Source organism: Balaenoptera musculus, chromosome 4, assembly GCF_009873245.2.
Source record: "Balaenoptera musculus isolate JJ_BM4_2016_0621 chromosome 4, mBalMus1.pri.v3, whole genome shotgun sequence".
Classification (NCBI taxonomy): Eukaryota; Metazoa; Chordata; class Mammalia; order Artiodactyla; family Balaenopteridae; genus Balaenoptera; species Balaenoptera musculus.
Genome location: NC_045788.1, coordinates 78347220 through 78360126, shown reverse-complemented (window position 1 = coordinate 78360126; position 12907 = coordinate 78347220). Strand labels below are relative to the sequence as shown.

Genomic DNA, 12907 nt, shown 5'->3' with positions numbered 1-12907 from the left:
TTTGTTGTAGAGCTGGTTTGGTGGTGCTGAATTCTCTTAGCTTTTGCTTGTCTCTAAAGCTTTTGATTTCTCCATCAAATCTAAATGAGATCCTTGCGGGGTAGAGTAATCTTGGTTGTAGGTTCTTCCCTTTCATCACTTTAAGTATATCATGCCACTCCCTTCTGGCTTGTAGAGTTTCTGCTGAGAAATAAGCTGTTAACCTTATGGGAGTTCCCTTGTATGTTATTTGTCGTTTTTCCCTTGCTGCTTTCAATAATTTTTCTTTGTCTTTAATTTTTGCCACTTTGATTACTATGTGTCTCGGCGTGTTTCTCCTTGGGTTTATCCTGTATGGGACTCTCTGCGCTTCCTGGACTTGGGTGGCTATTTCCTTTCCCATGTTAGGGAAGTTTTCGACTATAATCTCTTCAAATATTTTCTCTGGTCCTTTCTCTCTCTCTTCTCCTTCTGGGACCCCTATAATGCGAATGTTGTTGCGTTTAATGTTGTCCCAGAGGTCTCTTAGGCTGTCTTCATTTCTTTTCACTCTTTTTTCTTTAGTCTGTTCTGCAGCAGTGAATTCCACCATTCTGTCTTCCAGGTCACTTATCCGTTCTTCTGCCTCAGTTATTCTGCTATTGATTCCTTCTAGTGTAGTTTTCATTTCAGTTATTGTATTGGTCATCTCTGTTTGTTTGTTCTTTAATTCTTCTAGGTCTTTGTTAATCATTTCTTGCATCTTCTCAATCTTTGCCTCCATTCTTATTCCGAGGTCCTGGATCATCTTCAGTATCATTATTCTGAATTCTTTTTCTGGAAGGTTGCCTATCTCCACTTCATTTAGTTGTTTTTCTGGGGTTTTTTCTTGTTCCTTCATCTGGTATATAGCCCTCTGCCTTTTCATCTTGTCTATCTTTCTGTAACTGTGGTTTTTGGTCCACAGGCTGCAGGACTGTAGTTTTTCTTGCTTCTGCTGTCTGCCCTCTCCTGTTACCTCTTTTTGAAACTCTTATCTAATTCTCCTCCTCATTTTTTCTTCCCTGCATCCTCAAGACCCTCTTGTTTCTGCTGTGTTCTTGAAGGTATACACTGATAAAAGGCCATAAGTATGTTGTATGTGAATTCTGTGAAGACCATGTTTGCCACTTGAGTACCTTTACATCTTGTTAACAATTAAAGATCGCCCTGACTTTGGAAGTAAAATAGGAAAAGCACATATCTAGATGATTGTCACAGAAACCCACAGGCACTGGAAACAGATGCATTCTAAAATACATTAAAAGTAAAATAGTATGTGTCTAGCATGTGTAAGCACTTAATAAATGCCAGCTACTTTTATTATTAAAAAAAAAGTAATTGCTGGAACAAATTAAGCCTATTCAATGGTAAATTTCCCTTTGGAAACAATGTTCAAAGTAACCTCAGTACTTCTTCAACAAGGATATTATATATTCTATGTAACAGGAATTCTCTGGAATATGATGGTCCAGTGTTGACTACCTGGGCATTTATGCTGAATATTCTATGGTGGCAGCTGAGAAAAATAAAGCACCTCCACTGCAAAGCAGAATGTAAAAAACAATGGAATGGCAGGCAGAAGCTGACTCAGTTATGGGGGTACAGGTGGAGTTGAACCAAGCCGTGTTCACCAATGTTGATTCACAGAGAAAGGGCATCAGAATCAGCTAAGTCATTAGTTAAAATTACTGAGTCCTTCTTTCAAACCTATGAATAAAAAGCTCCAGCTGTGGGGCACTTATTCAAAAATTTTCACAAATACTATAATATTGAATACATAGTCAGGTTTGAGTAATTGGTGATCTAGATGATTTCTAACAATTCTTTCAGCTCCGAGATTCTAAATGTTAGCTGAAGGGTAATTAAGTGGAAAACAGGCTTAATTGTAGAGCATGGGCTCTGGAGTCACAGTGCCTGGTTTGACCTCTGTAACCTTGGCCTAATTACCCCTCTTTGCTTCTAGTCTTTGTTTTTAAAATGGAGGTACTTATAGTACCTACCTTATAGGATTGATGTGAAGATGATGCATGTGAGATAATGTACATAAAGCACTAGAACAGTGCTTGGTACTAATAAGTGCTTAATAAATGTTAGCTATTAGTGGTATTAAACTACCACCACCACGTCTGGAATGCCAGTGCACTGATACTTGCAGAAATCCTACTTGCAAACAATGACATATAAACCATGACTGAAGCTGCTGGCCAGGATCATTCTCTAGGCAACACTAACTAGCTTATATGAGAACTTTTCTAGCCTTCTTAATGTCCAGTTCTAATTGAGCTAAATATCTCAGGAAGGGACTCAATCCGTTGTATAAACTAATGCTTATACATTATTAACTATACATTAGTTTATATAAACTAATGCTTATGAAGCACTCCTAGTTTACAGTTTGTAATTTTCTCATTTATATATTTGTTTACCCTTTAAGGTAAATTCTGTAGTTTAAGAAGCTAACAGGCTTTTTTTCTAAAGCAAGAATAAAACAAAGTTTGAACATTCCAACAGGTCAGCATATAAGGAGGCTTTGCCCATCTCATAATCTATGTTGGCTCCAATCTTCATTACTTTTTGGACTAGAACCCAAATGCCTGATTTCAAATATAAAGCTTCTTCTGTGAGAATACAGAACTTTCGAAGTCTTTGGTTTTGCCTTTACCTGATAATAATACAAACATGCATTAGTAAAAAATACACACCAAATTAATCTCTTCTGCATTGAAATCCTCAGCCAGGAAAGCAGTCCTAGTTAAAACTTCATGGCGCTTGGTTTCATGAATCTGATCCAGTTTAGTCCCTATTACCAACAGTGGGATTTGGTTATCAGCAAACTGTTCCCGGTCATAATCCCTGTGATAAATAATAATGAAGAGGTGAATAGAACTTACCTTTCTGATGTAGATGTGTAATATTTAAATGCAACTACTCGCACTATTTTACAGATACTTCAGTGACTCTTGCTCACCCATTACCTATAAACCTACTTTTCTCCCACCTACTTGTTCATTTTTTCAATCAGTCCTCGCCATCTTTCAGGTTCCAACTATTAATTCAACTACTCAAAATTTGTCCCATCGGTCTTTATAGACTACTTGAATAAACTGAGTGCCCACCAGGTATATGAAAGTAGGTTGACTTGACTTCTCCCAAAGCTCTGTCTTCTAAGGCTAACAGCTCAGGAATTTTTCTGGGTAGATGCAGAGAGTGGATTCAAACCTCAGTGGAGAGAAAACCCAGTACCCTAGCATGGCAGTCATGCCTTTTGCCAGAGGGGAAGATGTCACGCTTCTGGGTACCTTCTGGGGTATGCATAAGCTTTACAACTACCATACTCATTTCTGTCTATGAATAGTAAAGAAAAATAGATCATTTTAGGAAAATCAGAAATAGGAATGTTGAAGGCCAGAATAAATCAACCATAGGTGATGCTACAGCCTGGGGAAAGATGGATTCAACAAATGGAAAGGGAAAGAAACAGCTGAAATGCAAAATGAATAGTAAAAGGAAAGAATTAAGTACCAAATAGTTGTTTGTCCTGACATGAGAGCTGTGGGAGACACAGAACAGGTAGTAAGAATCACTTAGGGTTAGTGGCCTTGGGTCACTGTCTTTCTATTAATGAGAGGAACATAGAGCTCAATGTTGTTCATTTAATATAAATTCTACCCACGTATGAGAAATGAAACAGATTTGGATTTCTGACATATTATAAGCTCAGTTTATAACAGTCAGCAAAATCTGGTTGCAACACCTTATGACAGGAAATCAATATTGCATAACCCAATCAATACAAACCAGGTGAGTATAATTTTTTTCCTTCCTTTGACATCACTCTTCTTTCTCTTTGAATAATCTAAATTGTGATCGTGTGTGCGCCCACGCACGAGAACTTACCAAATTTTTTGCCCTTCACAATAACCTTACAGAGCCTCAGTTACTGTTCAGCCTTGGAACAAAATTGTTTTGAATTGTTACCTCCCATTTCATAAAAATACTATCATTCTAATTACTGCATCAAAGCCAACAATAGTTTGAGTTCAAGGCCTTTGATTCTTCTTGCTAACATCAATGTTGACTTAGGAGACATGGTCCAAAACTGAAATTTGCTTTATTAGAGAATAAAGTTTTGAAAGTGCCCTCCTTTAGGACTTTTTTCCCCCCTATACTCTAACTCTGGCTTACATACAACTTTTTGTATATATTTTATCAAACATCATCTTTGATACACATATTTGTCACTTGCAGTCTTTCATAATCTCTTGCACATTAACATATATATTTATTGTATATATGTAACATAACATATATGTTGCACATAATATATGTATATTTACAATCTGTTCTCTTATTTCTCTTTTTAGCTTTCCTTTTTCTCACTTTCTTTCATTAAATCTTACATCCAATTTGAAATTTGATCTCAAAATCCTTTTTCTCTTTTTAAATCATTAGGTAAAAAACAAATGGTGAATTTTATCATGAATGGATAAGTCTGATAACACCTTAACATCACAAAGAGACAGATAACCAGGTATTGTATTATATGCTCGGTACCACTTAGGCAAAAACAAAAAACCTTGCATCTATCAGGCCACTATATTTAACGACCATTATGAAGATTAGGATTCAGAGAAACAAATGATGTTGGAACAATTGGACATTCATATACAAAAATCAACCTCAACCAAACCCTCACACATTGTAACTAACTCAAAACAGATCATAGATCTAAAAGTAAACGAAAACCTGTAAACCTTCTAGAAGAAACACAGGAGAAAACCTGCATGATCTGGGATTAGGCAAAGAGTTGTTACACATGATTCTAAAAACATAATACATAAAAGAGAAATCAGACTTCATCAAAATGAAAAACTATTGCTTTGTGAAAGATACTGTTAAGAGAATGAAAAGACAATCTACAGACTGGGAGAAAATATATGCAAACCAAACATTTTACAAAATGTTATTTTGGAGGGTACATTCCTGGGATTGCTATAGCATTTCAAACCAACTGTGAAGTAATCTGGTCTTACCCATTTGTTACCAAGACTCCAGTTGGCACCAAATCCCTGTTGAGAGCTTCCAATGACCAACGATACAAGTTTTGGGATGACTTCTTATTTGTTAAGTCATGGACTAAAATAATACCTAAAATAATCAAAGAAAATAATGTCAATATTGTAACAACTCCTCTTCATTTCACAATTGGCAAAACATTAGGTTGCTTACTGAATGCATTTTGGTACAACTAACAAACTCAGGCACAATTCTTTTAAAATTTCCTCTGTAAGTTCTTGCAAATAATTATTTAAAAATAATTAACTAAAAGCTTTTCTTTGTCAGTTATATAACTTTTAAAAAATTCTACAAGGGCTGACAGAATGTCATTAAACTTTAGAATGTCTTTTCTTTTTTTCTTCATTCAACACTTAATAAGTGCCTACTCTGCCTGGTCCTAATTACAGAACTACTTCATCAATAAAAAGAATCAAAACTACTTCAAGTATATAGGAAATTATATTCATTCAAAAAGGTATTTTTTTCCACATTATGCATCTGTCATAGACATCATATATACACATATTACTTACACTCATTAAAATATTTAATAATAAAAATTTATTAAAATGGTATTGATTTAATTTGATACAATTCCTATTCTTTAGCTGACAAGATGTTTTCTTGTAGATCACCTGAACCTAATCAACTCAAAAGTCTAATCGTTTAGTTCTTCGGATTAATGGCTAGCTATGTAAGCTTGCTCTACCTGTAAGAGATCTAGTTAATAAAGCAAAAGAAATATGCCACTAGAAGGAGGTAGGAAAAGATAGTCAAGAAGTATGAATAGTAGAAAACAGATGGACTTTTAAGAGATTGAAAAATCGCAAAATGTAATAAGGTTTAGAAATACAATTAAACAGAATCAGTTAAGATCCTAGACAGAAAGGTAAAGCAGGTTATTACAATATGATATAGACAAAAAAGGAAAAGCTTTAATGCCTACTGAAATTTAGGGTACCATCTTGTGATCAAGAGACGATAGGTTTTTAAACCCCCAACCCTTGCCTGTATTACCCAGATTCTACTGTGAAGAGAGAATGTGAAACTGATGATTCTTCCATCTTCAAGATGTAAGATATGTAAATTTGAAAAAGAAGGGCATAAGAGTTAGAATTATTTGGCTCCTCTAGTTTTTACAGACATTGTGCAGCTAAGGTGCTTGTGCAAATTATAGTTGACTAGTTCCAGTTAGCTCAGATAAATCTGTATCTCTCCTGGGATCTGGAAAAAATAGAGATCTGACACTTGCCCCTGTGTCCAACTGCATTCACTCTACCTTCCTCAATGAGGGGCTCTATTAGGCATTAAGGAAACATGAACAAGGATAGATTTTAAAAAAGGAATAAAAAGCTACTATTAAAGAATATAGCTAACATTTATTCATTATTTATGTGGTAAATATTGTGCTTTACGTGTGGCATCTAATTTGATTTTCAGAACAGTCCTATGAGGTAAGAATTATTATCTTCATTTTACACATGTGGAAACTGAGGCTCAGAGAGGTTGAGTAACTTACCCTAGGTCACGTGGTAAGTGGGGTAGCCAGAATTTGAAATCAAGTAATCTGACAGTAAAAGACTGGAGGAAGGCAGAATAAAGTCACTTCAGGGCAAAGGAGTGGAAGATATTTTCTCCTCTCCTTATTTCCTAGGTATAAATACCACAAAACTATGGGTGGGTTTGGTTGGGAGAGTGAAAAGATTACAAAGGCCTAAATGAGCTATTAGATGGACAGGGAGGAGTTTATTTTTTGAGGATCTCTATTTAAGGCTTATGACCTTTTAAGGGCATTGAGCACCTTTTTCCTTATCTTCCTTCTTTCATTTGTGCTGAGAGTTCCTGCTTTGTAGATTATGAGCTAGAAGGGACGGGACACAGTGAGGCCCAAAGGAAAGAAGTCAGGGTGATAGCTGATCAGAATATGTTCTAAATCTTTAAAAACAGAGAGGTGGAGACACTTTACAGGTTTCCTTTGGGGATTACCAGCCTCATTCATCACAGTGGGAAGAGGTAGGGCATTGAGGGAAGAGAGTTATTGCTAAGAATAGACTGTATTTGAATGGAGTGATCCTTATATGCTCTGTTTCTTAGAAAACTAAGGATGGTAGATGGAGTAAAGAACCTTGAATGCTTCTACCAAGAGAAATGTTCCAGAGGTAGGCTCGAAGAACACAGAAACTGATTTTTCTTTCTTTTTCATTGAAGTATAGTTGATTTACAATATTGTGTTAGTTTCAGGTGTACAGCAAAGTGATTCAGATATATATATATATATTTTTTTTCAGATTCTTTTCCATTATAGGTTATTACAAGATATTGAATATAGTTCCCTGTGCTATACAGTAGGACATTATTGTTTATCTATCTTATATATAGTAGTATGTATCTGCTAATCCCAAACTCCTAATTTATCCCTCCCTCCCTTTCCCCTTTGGTAACCATAATTTTGTTTTCTATGTCTGTGAGTCCCTATTAAGATTGTTCTTAATAGGGATTTTTTTTTAAGAAACAGGAATATCTCTCAGTCTTACCTGTAAAACTAACATAGGATATATGAAATTACTTCAATAATATTTAAGGAAGACACAAATCACTAATGGAGAGTAGGTATAGAAAAGATAACCAAATAAATACAGATTTAGATGGATTTCTTCAGTACTTACTAAGCTTACAACTCAGAATTCCATAAAGTTTCTAGGATTTGAATGGTCTTTAACTTTATTATTTATTTATAATTTTTATCCTAACTCTCAAAAAGATCTAAACAGGAAAAGTGTTATTTATCCAAATTTTTCTTTGCCAAATCGGATTGATATCAACTTTGACAAGTCATTTGACCGATATAATCCAAGTTTATCACTTGATCCGAGATCTAAACCAGGCTTCATTTCTTTCTCTCCTGCTCTTTAGCAAGTCACTTAATACAATACCAGTCTTATCTTACTGTTTTCTCATTTATATACATTCTATTAATATATGCCATTATCATGTACTTTATCATGTATCATTATAATGTCATATATTAATGTCACCATCTTAAATTGTGTTTTGTTTCATTTATGAATATTTTGTTTCTTCAATTAGATTGTGACACTTTCAGATAGAATTCCAAGCTAAATGCGACATACGTCTGAACTAACATGACTCATCCTGTATTCTACAGTACGTATCCAATGGCAAGAGCCTTCTCTACTTTTTGAAGTATCTACAACATCTTATGATATGGGATAAGACATTGAAAGAGGAATATAAGTAATGAAGATGGTACTGAATAATTACAATGCTTACTTAATATAGAATGAGATCTAAGCATAGTATAAATGAAGGCCAATTAATAGCTAAGCATCTACCAGAAAGGAAGGGGTAAGATACCAAATCTTTTGGTACATCAATCAAAGAGAAGTTGAAATTATATTTCACAGTAAAAAAAAAAAGGTAAAAAATGAATTAAAGAAAAGAGAAGATAAAAAATTCTATAGGTAAATCACAGGTGTCAGTAGTTTAGTTCCTGGACACAGAGTAGGCACTCTATGAACTGCAATTATGTCCTATTAAACACCTCTACCTGGAAGTCTGCTCCAGGTGTTTGTATATCTATAACTGTATGAAATTTCTGCACCCCTAAAAACATGCTTAGGCAGCTTTTATAATTACACAGGACTCTCTCTAAGGAGCAGATGAAAAAAAATCTCAGTATCTCTGTGACATCTGGCTTAGACCGTGGGACTCCTAATGGTATATACTCAGTTGACTGAAGAAACAGCACTCCCAGAGGACAGTGTTTTGGAAGGTTCCATGTTTTATGTCGAGCACCCAAACTATCTCTCAATATTTAGTTTATGACAATAATATAAATAGAAACACTTAGACAAAGCAAATATCTAATGTTTTGAAATATACAGTTAGAATCTTAAAAACACGAATTGGAATGTGATATGCAGATTTAAATTAAGAGTTGGGAGTATCTTGGATCTTCCTTAAATTGAGTCCAGCATTCCTCCATCAGACGATCTGAGACCATTAATATATGGTAAAAATAAAAAATGTTTTACCATTTACAGAGTTGTAGAATACTGCTCTTGTGCTTTTCACACTGCTGGCACTGCCCACAGAGCCTCCAACATCCCAAAATTCTATATAGTAGGTCTTCTCTTCTGGGGTTCCTTCTTTGTAGTCATGAACCTAACAAATCAATCCATCAAAATAATTATTATAGCCACTAAGAAAACTCATAAACACCCTTATTCCAGTTTAAAGCACTGAATATTCCATATCAGCAGCTTACCCTCTGACTCTCTAATCACCACCTCCTATCTTTGCAGCTTCCTCTCTCTAACACTCCAACTCTAATAATAATCTTTGACCCCAAAGGTCCCTATAGTTCATGGATCCTAACACCTTCCAAAGTACCCCCTTCCACTTCCAAACCTTCACTTCCTTCCTAACTAAGCATAAATTCTGCTATTCATCATTTTAATCTCTCTTTTACCCCTCCCTCACATAGTATTCATTAGACAAAACTCCAGCCCTGATTATATCCACCTTTTCCTGTATTCCATGTCTGCAACCCAGCTAGCGAGTGTAATGTTCAGAAAAATATACATTCAAGCTAACTGGATTCATTTTAAATTCAAGTCTACCTTTGGAGCTCTCCTTCAATCAGTTCCATAGTCTATTTCCTCTTTTCCTCCCCTAGGTAACTATTTCACACTTACTCCTCTTTTTCAAACTTCCAATCTCTCTTCCTTGTCCTCAAGCACAGCTAATAATCTTGCTTCCAGAGACAGAAGCAATCAGAAGAGAACTCTACAACCTGCTCTTCCCTTATCTATCCACTGCCTGCATCTGTACCCATATAATCTGCTTTCCTTGCAGCTATTATAGATAAACTGTCTGTGTCCCTAAGGTCAAATCCCCTTCTTATGCATAAAATCCCATCCCTACTTTCTTATCAAAGAGGTAGCTCTATCAATTCTCCCTTTCATCATCAAATTTTCCCTCTCTGTTGGATAATTCCCACCAGCGAACAACCATGCCATAATTTTTCCCATCTTAAAATAACCTTCTCTTGACCTCATGTCTTCCCCTAGCTGCCATACCACTTCTCTATTCCTTTTTACAGCAAAATCCCTCCAAAGTGTTGTCTCTTCTCAACTGTCTCTAATTCTTTTCCTTACATTCTCTTTTGAACTCATTCCTGTCACACCTTTTGTCCCAGTCACCCCACTGAAATATTCCTTATCAAGGTCATTAATGGCTTCCACACTGCTAAATCCAACGATCAATGAACAGTTTCCATCTTACTTTACCATCTGATAAAACTAATCACTCCTCTTTCAATACTATCTTCACTTAACTTACAGGATATCATACTGTTCTGCTTTTCTTCCCACCTCACTGGCTAAGCCTTTTTAGTCTCCATTTGGGTTGTCCTCATCTCTCTACCCTCTTAATTGTTAGAGTGTTCCAAGGTTTAGTTCTGGGATATCTAGCAACACTTGCTCTTTTGACAATTTCATCTACTCTTATGATTTAAAATGTCATAAATACGTTGATGAATTCCAAATTTATATCCATCCTGGACCAGTCCCTTGAACCTCAGACTACCATATCACCTAACTACAATTTGGATGTCTAACAGGCACCTCAAATTTAACATATTTAAAAATAATATCCCAATCTTCCTCCCAAACCCATTCTTCTCCCAGTTTTCTCTGATTCAGTAAAAGGCAATTCTAGCCTTCTAGTTAGTTGAAGGGCCAAAAACTTAAGCGTTAACTTAACTCTTAACTTAAAACTTAACTCCCCTCATACTGCATATCTGATTTGTCAGCAAATTCTGTTGCTTTTGCCTTAAAAAAAAATCCAAAACCCGTTCATTTCTCACCACCTCAACTATTACCACCCTCAAAGCCTCTATCTCTTTGCCTGAATTAATGTAATCATCCCCTAACTGATTTCCCCACTAGAGCCTCACCGACTCACTTTCCCACCACCCTCCATTTGTTCTCCATATAGTAGCTAGAGTGATCATTTTAAAATGAAAGTTAGATCATATCCCCCTTCAATTCAAAACTCTCCAATGACTTTCTTACTCAGAGTAAACTCCAAAATCTCTCTCTTTCTCATGGTCTAGACTCTATAAGAATATACTGCTTATATTTCAGAAACGAAATCTGATATATGGCAACCTTATCTATTAGAATATAGACAAGAGCCAGATTATAATACGGTGGTTCAGGGGTGTACATCAGAATCTTTCAAGTTTTTTTTTTAGAAATATACATGCCAACAAAAGCAAAAAGTAAACAAGTGGGACTACATCAAATAAAACAGCTTCTACACAGCAAAGGAAACCAGCAACAACGTGAAAAGGCATCCTATGGAATGGGATAAAATATTTGCAAATCATACATCTGATAAAGGGTTAATATCCAAAATATATAAAGAAATAATACAATTCAATAGCAAAAAACCCAATTTAAAAAATGAGCAGAGGAACTGAATAGACATTTTTTCAAAGAAGACAAATGGTCAACAAATACCTGAAACGGTGCTCAATATCACTAATCAGAAGGGAAATGCATATCAAAAGTGTGAGATAGCACCTCACACCTCTTAATATGGCTGTTATCAAAAAGACAAGAGATAACAAGTGTTGGTAAGCATGTGGAGAAAAGGGAACCCTTGTACACTATTGGTGGGAATGTAAATTGGTTCAGCCACCATGGAAACAGAATGAAGGTTCCTCAAAAAGTTAAAAATAGAACTACCATACGATCCAGCAATCCCACTCCTGGGTATATATCCAAAGGAAATGAAAACAGGATACTGAAGAGATATCTGCACTCCCATGTTCTGTGCACAACAGCCAAGATATGAAAACAATTCAAGTGTCTGTCAATGGATGAAGGAATAGAGAAGATGTGATATACAGCCATGAGAATGGAATATTATCCCATTATTCAGCCATGGGGTTGGGGGGGGGGGGAAAGGAAATCCTGCCATTTGCGACAACGTGATTGGATCTTGAGGGAATTATGCTAAGTGAAACAAGCCACTCAGAGAAAAAAAAAAAAAAACAACTGCATGCTATCACCTATATGTAGAATCAAAATAAAAAGTTAAACTCATAGAAACAGAAAATAGAAAAGTGGTTGCCAGGGGTTGCAGGGGTGGGGGAAATAGGGAGAAATTGGTATAAAGGTACAAATTTTCAGCTCTAAAATGAATAAGGTCTGAGGACCTAATGTATAATATGGTGACTGCAGTTGATAACACTCTATTGTATAACTGAAACATGCTAAGAGAGTAGAACTTAAATGTTCTCACCAAATAAATAATAAATAAACATGTGAGGTGATGGATGTGCTAATTAACTGGATGGGAGGAATCCTTTCACAATGTGTAAGAATATAGTAAATCATCACAATATACACTTTAAATATCTTACAACTTATTTGTCAATTATATCTCAATAAAGCAGAAAAAAAAAGTCCTTAAAAAAAAAGAAATATACATGTCAGACTTAACTGAATCAGTAACTTTGGGGTCCAGTCCTTGGCATGCATAATTTGAACAATTCTCCAAATGATTTTGCTGTAACCTCTAGTTAAGAATTACTGATTTTATACAATGGAACTCTTTTGGTATCAGGAGGCCTAGACTATATTCATTGATTGCTACTAATTATCCCTGATATCTTTGAGTCTCAGTTTCTTTGCTTATAAAACGAAGAAGTTATGTTCTGTATATCAAATGGCTCTGAAATAACAGAAAGCAAGATAGCTGAATAGTTAAAATAAATGTCATAAAATGCATATATCAATATATATTTAACAGAATG

General features: G+C 35.4%; 1 protein-coding gene across 1 annotated transcript in view; it reads right to left on the bottom strand.

Moving 5' to 3' along the window:
* The window catches only part of RABL3 (RAB, member of RAS oncogene family like 3), a 41359-nt gene that overhangs the window by 11987 nt on the left and 16465 nt on the right, over positions 1-12907 (bottom strand). Inside the window, exons 3-5 of the mRNA XM_036851673.1 lie at positions 9114-9243; positions 5034-5148; positions 2703-2853 (exon numbers count right to left, since the gene is read on the bottom strand). Of these exons, the coding sequence (XP_036707568.1) occupies positions 2703-2853; positions 5034-5148; positions 9114-9243 (396 nt within the window). The remainder of the gene's footprint in view (positions 1-2702; positions 2854-5033; positions 5149-9113; positions 9244-12907) is intronic.